Source organism: Aphelocoma coerulescens, chromosome 7 (assembly GCF_041296385.1).
Source record: "Aphelocoma coerulescens isolate FSJ_1873_10779 chromosome 7, UR_Acoe_1.0, whole genome shotgun sequence".
Taxonomy (NCBI): domain Eukaryota; kingdom Metazoa; phylum Chordata; class Aves; order Passeriformes; family Corvidae; genus Aphelocoma; species Aphelocoma coerulescens.
In genome coordinates this window covers 39,617,520-39,631,719 of record NC_091021.1, presented here as the reverse complement: position 1 = coordinate 39,631,719, position 14,200 = coordinate 39,617,520, and the positions used below count along the sequence as shown (strand labels likewise).

The 14,200-nt window shown below is 42.8% G+C and overlaps 1 protein-coding gene across 2 annotated transcripts in view; it reads left to right on the top strand.

The window, feature by feature from the left end:
- CCDC148 (coiled-coil domain containing 148) overlaps nt 1-14,200 on the top strand; it is a 59,068-nt gene that overhangs the window by 44,355 nt on the left and 513 nt on the right. For both annotated transcript variants that reach the window (XM_069021378.1, XM_069021377.1), the window contains 5 exons: nt 1,362-1,502; nt 4,361-4,479; nt 8,577-8,694; nt 10,249-10,389; nt 12,017-13,234. In XM_069021378.1, coding sequence (XP_068877479.1) covers nt 1,362-1,502; nt 4,361-4,479; nt 8,577-8,694; nt 10,249-10,389; nt 12,017-12,229 — 732 coding nt within the window. In that variant the 3' untranslated portion in view covers nt 12,230-13,234. The remainder of the gene's footprint in view (nt 1-1,361; nt 1,503-4,360; nt 4,480-8,576; nt 8,695-10,248; nt 10,390-12,016; nt 13,235-14,200) is intronic.

Here is a 14,200-nt window from a genome sequence, read left to right as displayed (position 1 = left end):
TCTAGTGTTCATCCAGCCTCTCAGTAGGGAAGTGATGAGTGGATTGGAATTTCAGGTGTTTCAGTCTGTGCCTGTTGTTTCCCCTCCTGTCACTGGGCACATCTGGAAGAGCCTGGCTCTGTCCTCTTTGCACCCTCTGCATTTTCAGGTTATTTTCATGTTATTACTTTGCCTACATTCCATGAGAAGTCACAGCATTGTTCAATGTATTGCAAAGAACAAAGTATAATTGTTATTTTAGCAAGAAGCAGGGCAAGCATGGCATCATTCAGAGATGCAGCTCTCTGAGAACCTTGGACCATGGGGAGTGCTGGATTTCTAAACAGAACATCTTTTATAAGCACAAACCAGAAGAGTTAATAATCTGCACACACAGCCAGTGAAATGCAGTAAAGGTGGAAAAACTATAAGCATTTTCATATCTTTGTATTAAAGTGCTAGAAAACCAGCTGAAAAATGGCTGCAATGCTTGTTCCTTAGAGGAATGCAGAGTTCTGTTAGTGCTTGACAAATCCATTACAAAAGGAGCTGGCAGGCCAGCAAAAAGGAGACATCATTAATCCTGTTGAAACCAGCATGAAACAGATGAGCACACAACTGCTTTTGACAGCACAGAGGTAAATCGGGGCCCACGCTGGCTGGGGACGCTGGAGATGAGTCACTGCCCATGGCCAGGTACAGGGACAAGTTGTCTTCTTTAACCAACACAGTCAGGATCGTGTCAGGAATGGATTTTTGGCATGCTGGGCTGGCTGGTCCATCCCACCCCCAAGAACTTTTGTTAGGAAGTGTGGCAGGCCCTGCAGCAAGGGGTGCGGGGGAGCGGGAGCTTGTCCTGCTCTGCCGGGCAGCTGCTGCCTCTCTTCCCACATAGGAGTGGGATGTCAGGCGTGCAGGACCCCCACAGGGTCTGAGCAGGGGCTGGGGTCCTGGACTGGGCTGCACCATCTGTAAGCTGACAGAAGGTGAAGTCCCCGTCACTGGAGTGAGCCCTGGTTGGAAGCACGGTGCTGTTACAGAACTGCCTGTGCTAAAGGCTGCGAATGGACTCTGCTCTGTGACTCTTGGTCTCCATCCCTTCATAGGTTCTACATGCCGAAGGGAGATGTCAATTTCTAAGATGGTTTTAGCAATTTTGCCTAAAACCTTTTCATATGTGATTTTATTGCATATTATGCCATCAGTTGGGAACTGCACATGAACATGCAGAAAGATGGTGCTTGCTAAACGATTGTGTTGTTGATAAGATTATAAATCATACTTTGTAAGCAGATTACATGACTCTCCTTCCCAGTCTCAGCTTGGCAGGATCAGTGTTACACAGTCTGCTGCAGGACTGTCTCTTCAACTGTTTCTTCCAGGTTCTACAGTGGAAAGCACAGCAGGAGGAAGCTGCTAAACTAGAAGCTGCTGTAGCTGCCAGAAGAAAAGAAAAGGAAGATGAGAGAGAAAGGCTACAGAGAGAACAGGAAACCGTTCGTAGAGCTCAGGATAAAGAGAAAGTATGAGAAACTTTTATACATTTTTGCATATAAGAATGTGTACCATTGCTTCTAAATCTATAACTGATGTCATAGCACATGTATTCTGGTAAAGTATTATGCATTGATGTAGAGATGGGCAAATGGTTAGTCAGGTCTTGCTCCTGTCCATTTTAGCTCTAAAGCTGCCTGCTCTGACACACCAGTTGTGTTTACTCTATTGCATTTCTTAAAAAAAAAAAAAAGCCTTAGCAAGTCACTGTGTCTGTATGTCACAAAATGAGCACAGAGGCACGGCTGGGTTTGACTCCACAGGTCTGTGCCTTTGAGCAGCATGGCAGCCTCAGGAAGCTCCCAGTGCTGCAGCTGTGTGCTGCAATGCAGCAGAGGAGCCCGATAGCACAGTGCCTGCAGGAGAGCACAGGGCTGTGGGGGCACCTCTGGGGGACAGTATTCCCAGTACTTGTGTGCTGACTCCTTGGGAAATGGCTTGGATGCAACTTAATAGAAACTCAGAAATGCACTGTTGTGAATGTAATGCTTTAGAAAATCAAGCTGTGTCACAAGTATTTGTGTTGGCCTTTTTACTTAAGTGATGTTGCAAAAATCCACATGGTTGTTTCATTGAGATTTTGCCTCTGAGGCCAGTGTCACAGAGAGGGACATGTAGTGAGGGTTTGCTGCTTAGGTCATGAGTAGCTTTGCTGCTGCTTCTCTTTTTTTTCCAGCTTGTTCTGTGTATTTGCCTTTGTACACACAATGTTTGTAATGGCAGGTGGCTCTGAAACCACAGGGAAAAAGAGGCTTAGGGAGGCAGTGCTGACCCAACCACCACCAATATTCATTTTATCTGTAAATATTCTGGTTGTGCAAACTTCTCTCTTGCTGTGTGTAATGCGTATATAGAGCAGTCCTCTGCCTATGCACAGATGGAATAGCAGCTGTTTGGGGTCAGCAGTCATATGTTTCATTGGAGTATTTTACATCCTAGATCCTTAAAAGGGCTGCTAACCTTATACTGCAGCTGCTTTTCTGGGGAATGCAAGCAGAGTATTTAAAATACCTGTGAGTAGTGTAAAAGGAATGACCACACTACCTACTGTAACCTAGGTAAGGTATGCCCAGCAATTCCAAACCTGGGAACAGGTAAAATGCCATTAATTCTAAATACTAATACTACAGTTGCTCTCTTAGATTGTAGATCAGAAATTTTCCTGTGTATTTAAATACGGAATTTCAAAAATATCCACTGGTCTCTAATTAGAGTTTATAAGAAAGACTTCAGGCAAAGGGAATACAAAAGGGGAATAATTGCAAAGAGAAAGTTTTATTTCATAAATGTAAATATTCCAAACAACATTAAATAAAAGTATTCTAAGAAATACGGTTATAGCCACCCTTGTTTCCTGACCTTCACATGTTAAAAATGCCCTGTATACAGAAATGATTGGCTTAAAGGCTGGGACTCCTGAAACATAAGCGCTGATTGGAAGACCTATTTTAGGTGTGAATCATGATTGTGAAAGGTTTCTCTGCACAAAGTCAAATATTCTGTGCAATGTGCTGCACATGGGTTGGGACAGTCCCAGGCACAAGCACAGACTGGGGGGAGAAGGGATGGGGAGCAGCCTTGGGGAGAAGGAGCTGGGAGTGCTGGTGGGTGAGAAGCTGTGTGTGCCCCAGCCACTGGCACCCAGAACCCCCTGTGCCCTGGGCTGATCCCCAACGTGGGCAGCAGGGATGGGGGGATTCTGCCCCTGTGCTCAGGTGAGACCCCACCTGCAGAGCTGCCTCCAGCCCTGGGGCCAACAGCAGCAGGACTGCTGGAGCTGCTGGAGAGAGCCCAGAGGAGGCCACAGAGCTGCTGCCAGGGCTGGAGCCCCTCTGGAGCCAGGCTGGGAGAGCTGGGAATGTTCGCCTGGAGAAGGGAAGGATCCAGGGAGAGCTCAGAGCCCCTTCCAGGGCCTAAAGGGGCTCCAGGAGGGCTGGAGAGGGACTTGGGAAAGGGATATGGAGCCTGGAGTACCAGGAAAAAGGGGAATGGTTTCCCACTGACAGTGGTCAGGGTCAGATAGGATACTGGGAAGATACTAGATATTCTATTGGCAGTGCTGGGTTATTGGTTGGACTTGAAGATCCTTTCCAATGTGAATGATTCTGTGTTTTGCAACATATGTCACTGCAAGATAGGAATTACAAGCTTGCTATAAATTTCACCAGTTGTTTCTGAAGAACTGCCCTAGTTTATGGAACAGGATCCTGTAGAATTCATTCATATGAAGAATTCAGAGTTTCACTTCAGCAATATTTACTTGACTTTTCCTCCTTCTGCATCCCAAACCTCTCATCTTTCCAGATAAGCTTTCCTGCTCAGGTTTCGGTCTTCCTTGAGGTCTTTCTTTCTCACTCAGCTTTGGAAAATCTTTGTACTTCTGTGAGGAACACTCCTGTGCTTCTTCAGCAGACTCTGCACCTCAGCACAATGAACTGGGCTGGGCTGGATCCAGCCCTTTGAGCTGACCCAGGATAGTTCAACTCAAGGAACATTCACTCTTCTGAGCAGCACATTTGAAAGGTTTGATGGCAGAGTATGAAAGCAAGGAACAAATGGAAGTGGTAGTCTTCAGATTGTGGTGGAAAAAATATATTCAAATTCCATGTTCACGGTCTGATTTTACTACTTTTGTTGTGGGGGCTCCACACCCTCTTGCTCTCCTAGCAAATATCCTGTTAGCTTGTAGTGGTCTAAAATAGAAATTTTATTCTAAAAGGATCAAAATTGGAATCTCTAACTTAATGCTTTTCTTACTTGCTTTGTTCTCACTGCCTGGGCTTTGGAATGAGTGTTAATTTGTTTGCTGTATTTGTTCAAACTCTAGCTGAAAAAATACTGGGCTGAGAAAGAGCTCAAGTGGCAAGAACAGGAGGAGAGAGATCTACAACATCTGGAGGAATTGAGAAAATTAATGGCTGAACAAGCAGCCAAAGACAGAGAAAGGTAAAAGAAATTAAATGTGAATACCTATGGTATCAATAGGAGCTTCTTATAATCTAATTTGCTTTGATCTCCTGACTTTCTTATTTAGAATAAATTGAGGATAAGTATTTTTTTCCGTCCTGTTTGGCAAATGCTTCAAACTATATAGTAAGGTTGCATCCTAGGTGATTGTATCCTAGATGCAATTTATTTCAGTTTGAATTAATTCACATCCATCAAAATTTCAGACCATTGTAAGCACTAAACTGTCATAAATTGTAGCTGAGTAATAAGACCTTCTATATTTCACTTTGCAAAATGTTTTATAATCAGGTTTGGTTTGTTTGAGGGGCAAGTGAAAGGAGCACATTCAGCACTTAACAGACTCAAAGATACTTACTGTTATCTTAGAGAGTCCTAAATTGCTCATCTAGTTGTAGATGCTCTTCACCTGTTTGATGGGATTTAGGACTTAAGCCTGCTCAGGCTTGAATTGCCAAGTCTTTGTTGCACAATATGGCCTTTCATGGCCTGTTGAAGAAATACTGGATTTCATAGAGGAATCCCTCTATCAGAAGAACATAAAACCCCTGCATGTAGTCTGCTAATAACTGCTCTCAAAGCATAGGGTGACTCTTTTTACATAGAGGAAGCCATCAAATTGTGTGGACCAGAAATGCAATTAAAATAGGATTAATGTGCCATTGGCATTAGAATATTAAACTTGGTCTTAAGCATTCTGTGGGAAACACTACTCGAGTATTATTTTGTTAGGATGCCTTGCTGACAACTTACTTTGAATGTCTATGTCATTATGCTACAGATATATCTATCTTTCCGTAAACATGCCTGCAGTGGTTTTAGCTCATAGGAGAAGGAACACAAGTATTTGAATAACTGAATTTTCAGTAGAACTGATCAGGACTTTTCTTTAAACCTGTGTACTGCACTCTGCCATACTGCTGGGAATGTTCTTCTTATGTTAATAAATGTTGCAGAATAAACTATAAGGAAATGGCACAGTTTGTTGAGGAATCCAGGGAGGAAATAATCACCCCTTCAGGCTATTGCAAATGAGAAGTCAGTAAATGCTCAGCATCCTGTTACTCAGAACTGACCTACTGTACAAAATGAAACACTGACTGTACAGGCTCAGGTACACACGTGGCATTGTCATGTCCCAGTGCAGCACTGCAAAACTAACAGTGTCCTGGCATGTTCCACCTGTCAGAGCACAGAAACTGCATCTGAGTCTTTGCAGAACACTCATGAAACATGGCACAGGCTGGTTACCACAGTTCTGATCCAAGACATTTTCAGGGCCTTTCGGGAAGGAGGTACATCTGCTGCAGTCCCTGCTTTATATGTGCACAGGATCACACACTCAGATATTCTGAATGTCTTCATTCTATGTGTCTGTGTCTTTAGAACACTAAAGTATAAGCTCTCTTTTAATGTGGTATCAACAACTACCAACTGCATTTAACTCTTACTGTGCTTCAAAAATTAGCATCCGAAAAGGCAAGTGTTTGTTGTTACCAGTCCACTTCTCCTTTTTCATTTGTGCAGTGAATTTTAGTCAGGCTCTCTGTCAGGTCCCTGAGGCAGGAAATTATTTGAAAATACATCACATATTCTAAAAGAATGTTACTCCCAAAAGCAATAGATTTGGCATTACTCTTGCAGGGTGAAAATAAAATTGGCATGGAATTGTGCAAATATTTGCACTGACTACCTATGGAAAATGGGTTAGCACAGCCCTGCTCTCCAGGGAGGCAAGTGAGTGGGAAACACCTGCATGTGTTCTACCCCAGCACCTGAACTGCTGCCAGCCTGGCCCTGGATTCCAAGGGAAAGCAAGGATTGCTCTGTGCCAGAATTTGATATGGTTGACCCCCAGGAACACAGCGATGGCAACTGTTTGCCATGGGGTTCTGTTCACCAGTGCATCTCCCCCGAGCCCTCACAGCAGCTCTGTGCAGGCTCACCTCTCTCATCCCACCTCAGGGCTCTCACATGCTCCCCTGAAAGTCTCCTGGTCTCTCCTGACATAGTAGTTCATTATTTCTTATTGAATATTTATGAGACAGTGTCTGAAAGCAGAGTTTTAATGAAAATATGCTTATAAAAAATTACACAAACGTGTACCTGCAATGTTACAAAAGGTACCTTTACTGAAACAGATCAGTTATGCTCATTTATCACCTGGTGATTTATTAAAATTGTTACTTACTGTGGAGCTTAAAAGCAAAATTGAGTATTACGACATTTTGATTTTGAGGTTTTCTATAAAATTAACCTTACTAAGAAGAAATAGTAGCTAAAATGTTGCTAAGTGTAAAAGAGTGAAAGAGAATGAACAGCTTTATATAGATGTGAACAAGGTGAAATCAAAGCTTGAGTAAACATTTGGAAGCCAAGTATAAAAAAGTATTGTAAGGGCGTTCCAACTTAGGAACATGATGTGCAGTTGAGTATGTATTTCCAAGGGTGTCTGCCTTCCCTGGGTGTGGATTTCATAGCTGTGCCATTGCCTGCTGACAATGACACTTCATCTTTGTTAATCCTGGCCATGCTCTCTCCAACCTGTGGAGGATGATAACACAGCCATGAAAAGGTGACCCTCCGCAGGAGCAGCGATCGCTGCGGCACCCTGCCCCGGCTCCACCCCACTCTCCCTGGCTGCTTTTTGGCAATCAGTCAGGATCACCTGGACTGTTCAAACTGGGTATGGAAAGGCCACAGAATGCTTCAGTTTAGCACTGCTTTGTATTCCCCTGTGCAGGAAAACTGCCATGGGCAAGACAAAGTGTTTGAAGTTAGGCCTGGCCCAGTGCCCCCCAGTCTTCCTTCTTGGCTTTGCACAGAAGCTTCCAGAGTATTGAATTTCATGTTTGATAACTCTGGAGTATTTTAAAACATATATCACAACAGTCAGCTCAAGCAGAGTGAAAAGGTTTCAGTATAATATAATTTTTGTCATTTTGCAAAAAAAGAAGATCTGCTTTTTATTAAATGTTCTCCATGTAAAAAGCAGATCAGGCTTTTTCCCTGGTACAGAATGACCCCTGAGCACTACTGCAGTAGCATTTCTCTGCCTAAACTACAGTGGACATCGTGAGAAACTGGAAGCCTCTCTGGGGTACTCTCAGGCAGCTTTGTACTACTCTCTTAGGATAAATTTGTCCTGCTAATTGTGATTGGGTTATTGACACAGAAGTCTCTGCTAGCTACCAGCAGAACTGTAGGTTTAGTTCTGATTTTTGCAGTTTATGGCACAAGTCATATACTCCTTTGAGCTTACTAAAATTTAGCGAGTAAAAAAATAACAATACGTGTTTTATTGTAGTTGTAGCAGCTGTCTCATCTCAATTTCTCTAAAGGCAAGTTCAAATTTGAAGGGCAAAAGGAGAGTAATTCTCCAAATTCAAAGCATGGCATTGGCAGCTCCTGTACAAGGACTAAAAGTGACATACCAACAAATATCTACAGCTCCATAAGGAACAGACTCTGCACAATAGTCTATAAATGCCTGCAGTGAAAGATGGAGCAGCACAATAGTGATGTGGATAAAGTTCTGGAGTTACTGGTGTGAACCTCCAGCTTTTTCCTTTGGAAGAAAGGTGTAACTCTCAAGTTTTTTCCCTTTTTCCAGTGACAAGACTGGGAGTGAGGTGTTTCAGAAAGGGTTATAGGAAAGATTTCTTCTGCCATACACAGATGTGAGAGAACATTCCTTCTTGGCAAAGAAAATGGGGGAGAAAAGAGTACCAGGGCTATATAAAGCATACTAGAGAAAATCTGTGGTCTAGGCATGGAATCTGAAAGGTTAGCCAAGTTGTTTAAAAGAACAACTGAGCAACCAAAACCCACTGAGAAACAAATAAAAAAGCACAACTCCCCAAACTCCCCTTCCCCAAAAAACCCAAACCAAAAAACTCCAACAAAAAGAACACATTCAAATGAAAAAGCATCTTTGCCTTTCTGAGGTGCTTTGATGAACCACCACAGCATCATAAGGTGGATATAGAAAACATCAGAGTAGTTTGTGCACTGAAATGGCAACACAGAAATGTAAAAGTGGCACTGCCCAGAGTTTCCCTGTGTGTGCTCGGCAGGGTGCAGTTCCGACGAGCGCTGCTGGAGAAGCGCTTACTGGAGAAGAAGGAGCTGGCCCTGCTCCAGGCCCGGCAGGAGGAGGAGAAGGAGAAGCGCCTGGAAGTGCTCCGACAGCAGGTGGGCTGGGCCCTGGCTGCAGGGATGTCACATGCACACTGATACAAACACAGACTGCCGGGGCAGGGAAAGATAAAAAGAACGATCTCTCAAAAGCAAATAAATGAACAAGGTAAAAAGCACTCTTGGTCTGACTAGCAGTAATTCTGTCATATTATAAATCCTATGTGCTTTGTAGCTCTGACAACAGGAACATTATGGCATTAAATTGTACTGTAGGAGCTGTTGATATCTGAAAGGAGATAGAAAAGGTTTTTCTAGGTTGGATGTGATTTTTCTTCTGTGATTTTTTTTCTGGGTTTTGTTTGTTTTAATAACCTTAAGTCTGCCTTGAATCTTAGGCAAGATTTATGTGTAATTTATGTTCTTTTTAAATTCTGAAAACTTGCACATCTTAGATGGCTTTTCTTCAGAGGTATTTGAAACTTTTGCATATTACTTTTAAAGAGACACCCATTGAATGCTTACTAATGCTTGCTAATATCATAGTAAGAGCAGTGATAGGGTTATTTTTTTCTACTGCTGACTTTTGAAAGAGTAATTTTGCCTTAATTTACATTTCTGCATGTAATCTCCTTGTTTTTTCCTCTAAAGAGGCTGGTTGGTAGTCATGATCTGTTGAGCTCTTCCCACTGACTCAATTCTCTTGCCAGAGTAGAAAATGCTTCTAGAAGGGCCTTTGCCTGGAGTGGTGATGTTCCCACTTCATTCTACTTCTATGACCAACGTTTATTCTCTGTTTCACACTAATGAAATGCTGCTTCATAAAGTATGTACATTGTTTGTATAGGGGGAATAAAAGATCTTTACTAAAGTCATTCAGCCTGTAGATTTGGGCAGCCTGTAAATGCAAGGTGACATTTTATTAAAGAGATGGGTGAAAAAATTATTGTGTGCAATTTAAAGTATTTTTTTTTCTGGTTTTAGCCATTCATCATATGGGCTTGTGACTTTTGTTAGTTTGCTCGTGCATCTTCTGTGTTTTTCCAAAGTAGTATTAGTCTGTATCTGAATATTTTAACACAAAGAAAGTAAACAATGAAAAAAGATTAACTCTGGCACAATACAGTGTCTGGGAGACTTTGATACTGATCTAGCCACAGGAAATTACACAGTTAAAGCAGATGCACTTCAGAAAAAAGCCAGAGTTGTGTTATTTGGGGCATATCACTCGATGTCGTTGCCTGTGACTCTGTAAAAATTGTGAACTATCACCCTGAACACCTTTGTTTCCATTGGAAGAAAAAGAAGAAAGTTTGGACTTCCAGGAATTGTGGGTATTGCAGAATTATGAGGCTGCTGGATCCTTGTGGAGACTGGGCTGGACATTATAGCTCATGTCAGTGTCTGTTGGAGAGCTCAGGATGCTGTTGCTTCTCTCTCACACATCCTTGTTGTGCCCAGGCCGTCTCTGCAGCTGGGACCCTGTGCCACTGTTACACTGCAAAGACAATGAATAATTGTGTTCTCGAAGGGTGTGTTATTGATAATGACATGCTCTCACCTTAGCTCTACATAGACAGAGTAATTGTTATTTTCATATTGTGTCTTTAGGTTGCTGTTGTTGCAAAATTAGATCCAGCCAGAGCAGTGGCTGATACGGTGGCATCAAAAGCTTGGCTGGGCATTGGAACCAACGACGAGTTTGAGCTGCAGCAGCCACTGTTCAGGTTGCACACATACAGTGAAGAACAGGTAACAGGGCTGTAATCGTGCTGGGTGGGTTATTGTGTGCTCTTATGTCTTAGTAGTGACATAGGACAGTAACATTAATTGTATATCCTAAAGAGCTGCATTAGCAGTAGAATATAGAATATAATGTGTGTGAGACAAAAATGTTAGGGGTAACAGGTGGGGCAATCCGTCTGACCCAGCAGAGGGGTTGGAGGAGCTCAAGAGGGGAACCCCAAAGGTCCGTTCAGGTTCAGTGTGGGACTCCTGGCTCTTCAGAAGAGCTTCTTCCATTGCCACCACTGGAGAGAGAACACTGGGCTAACTGCACTGTTGGGCAGTTCTGGTGCTTACTAGGCATTTTGATCAATCTGTTTGAAGTCTTTGCAATTTAAAGCTCACCCATTTTACATTCTTATGCATTTATTTACAAGAGTGCTTCCTTTTCACCTGCCCCAGTCAGTGAAAGCTCTTCCACTGTACAAAAGGGCTGTGGTAATCAACTATGGGCTATGCTTTTTTCTTGAAAGTTTATGCATAGCACAAATCTCTTCACAAGCTGAAAATCAGTGTCTTGACCATCTTTACACTATTGCTGGATAGAAGCTCTGTTGGGATGTGATCTGCAGGAGCTAAAGGAAAACAAACCAGTGAAGTGAAAATTAATCAGGAACTGAACTAACTGTACTTGTGTTTCAGGTCACTCAGCTTGCAGAGGAGGGTGCTCCCTCAATTTCAAATGCAATTAAGGAACATCTTCAGATTTTTAGATTCCCTCACTGTTCCTTATCTGTCAGTCAATACATTTGCAATTATTCCCACTCTGGAATCTGAAAATTTTGTTTCCAAAAGAGAAGATTTTTTACACCAATTCTATGGTGTAAAAGCTTTCTTTTGACACTGAATAAGATTTAATTTAACAATGTCTATAGCTAAAGTTGTCCAGCACTTTCCATTTTAAGACATTTTAAAGCTTCTCAGTTTGGTAATGGAAAGATGTGGGTTTTGTTTGGTTATTAAAATTCCCCAAGTCTGACCAATGTACAAGGTCCTGATAAGTCTTGACTTAAACATGCTCTGAACGTGTGTATTTGGGGCCTATGCCTTAATTCTCAGCATGCTCTTTCTATTTCAACTCCAGACAGGTTTGGTGCTGCTCAGGCTGCAGCATGTGATCCCTGCCCAGCACATCCCCGTGCTCCTTCCCAGTGCTGCAGGGGCTGTGGATCATGTTCCCAGTGCTGGTCTCCAGCAGCTCTGGGTACTGGGGAGGTGATGCTGGAACTGGAAGCTATGTGTTGCTCTTCCTTGTACTTCCAGTGCAGTGCCACTGCAGACCGTGGAAGAGGGATGGGAAACAGGCTTACGAATTTTGTCAGATAAACTTTTGACAAATTTGAGAAGTAATTTCCCTGGGATTAATTGTTGTTCTGACAAACGGAAGCAGCACTGCCATGTAAGCACAAGGTGACACTGTGAGAAAAATCATACAGGCATTTGAAGCACTTGGATTCTATAGGATCAGCCAGGAGGAGATTGGAGTCTGTGCTGCACTTGAGGCTGTGTGCATGGAGAACATGAGGGAAGGCAGCAGCTCCTCAGGGCAGTACTTTTTGGCTTCTATTGATTGTTGCTGTGGTTTTTTTAACAGGTGTTTTCTGACCCCAGGCTTCGTGTTGAGCTTGCTCTCCGGGAAGCTGGACTGCATAAAACACTTTATGCAAGAGAGGTTTTGTCAAAACTTCCACCACCAAAGCTTCCAAGAAGAGACATGGAATCTACAGCTTTTAGTGTAGAGCACCTCTCATCTGAGGGGCAGAGGAGCATCGGGGGTCTGGTCTGGCCCACAATGTGCAAACCTTAAATAAATTCCCTTTGGCTGTGTCCTAGAACTGCTCAGTTCCCTGTATCTGCAGCCATTCTGAAGCACTCCAAGCTTTTCTGAGCTGTGCTGCACCACATTACACCTGCCTGGTGTGTTTTTGGAGAGGTTGGGGTGTGTGCTGGTATAGTGTGATTGCCCATGTCCCATTTGACTGGGACCTAGGACACCTGTGCTTAAGGACTCCTATACACAGCACAGGCTAATCTGATGTGCAGCACCTTGAGTAGGAATTCTTAACATTTAATTGGCCGCAGAAGTCCAAAATAGCTTTGCACAGCAGTTACTTTAGATTTTATTATGTTACATGAATAAATCCCACAATTTTCTTTCCAGGTTTCTTGAGAATTTGATTCTTTTAGTTATAAAGTCTTGGTTGCCATGAATGTTTCTAATATTCCTTGATTATGGTAAGATGAAACTTAAACCTTTGTCTATATTTAGAAGGCAACTTGCTGCATCATATTTACTGCAAACCAGTCATGCAATTTCATATTGCAGATTAGTTTTTCAGTATAAATTATAAATTAGAAATAGAGCTGGCATCTTTATTTCGGAGCTGACACTACTGAATATGATTCTATTAACTGAAAGGGAAATTGATACTATTTCCTTTTGTAACTGATTATGTTTTCAAGCCTTACATAATGATAGCGTAAAATGTTTGTGAACAAGTTACAATTAATAGTTTACCAGAACTTTTTAAGGATAATGAATATCTGAAAGATCTGAACATCTCTAGTCATGTCTCTAGGTAATGATGGGACCTTCCTTTATGTGATACTGTAACGCCTTACCGATGTCAGTGGGTCACATACCTGTCTTGCAGTCAGAGACAAGCCAATGTCAAGTTTTCACACCTGAAACGGAGAAGACCTTTGGCAATGGCAGTGATAACGTGGCCTCACGCAGAGAGCACTGGGGTCTGGCCGGGTGCTCAGGGCGTGGTTGTGGAAGCCGATGGAGACCACAAGGCAGGTGCCAAAGGTGGGGGAACTGGTGTGACAGACTCCTGAGAGTGAGCACAGGGTCAGCCAGGAGCAGCATAATCCCAGTGCTGCAGCTGAGTTATTTAGTGGGGAAATGCTGCAGAGCCTGCCCTGAGCTGGGGGCGTGATGTCTTCTGGGCTCAACCTCTGTGTGCTTGTGCTAAAATTACAATTCTGTGTATATTTGTGCTTTTTATTTTGGTCTCTCCTTTGGGGTAACTTGTTATTTTTAAATACACACTTGACCACCTCACGACTGGTTGGATATTCCTGTGGGGAGACAGCAGTGCTTTGCTGTAGGGAACAGACTGGCTGCAAGACACTTCCCAGAAAGGCATCATCCCAAACCTAGGCAGCTGATTTTTTCCCCCTTGCCTTTAAAAGCAGATCTACAAGATAAAAAAAAGTGCACTACTGAAATGGAGATTATAGTATTCATATTTTATAAATACTAAGATGTTAATGAAAAAGAAAGTTTAAAGGGAGCAGACATTAGTTTTGAAATTGCGGGCACAGATTTTTAGGCAGAGATTTATGGTTGTTTTCATGTCTGTCATTTCTTAGGGTAGAAACTGAGTAGAAGTCTATAGAAGTCTGGGCTACCTCAGTGCAACAAAACAATAAGCCAGGGCCTTTAGTGATACAGTGAGGCCAGAATGAGGATTTGGGGGGGAGTGTGGAGAACATGCAGGTCAGCAAAAGGGTATTTTGCACAGCACAACCAAGGCTGCTTGTGCCAGGAGAGCTCTTCAGACCCCTTGGCTGTTTCCCAGCCTGGCCAGACACCTCTTTCCTGCTCCTGTGGGAAGGAGGTGAATGTTTCACCGTACTTCATCATCCTCACCTTAGTATTGTTCACAAGAGCTGATCAAAACCCTTCAGGAAACAGAGATGCTTATAATGACATTGGTTTTCATGATAAATCTTTCTACACTTAAACAAAAAAAGAAATCTTCCAAGTTAC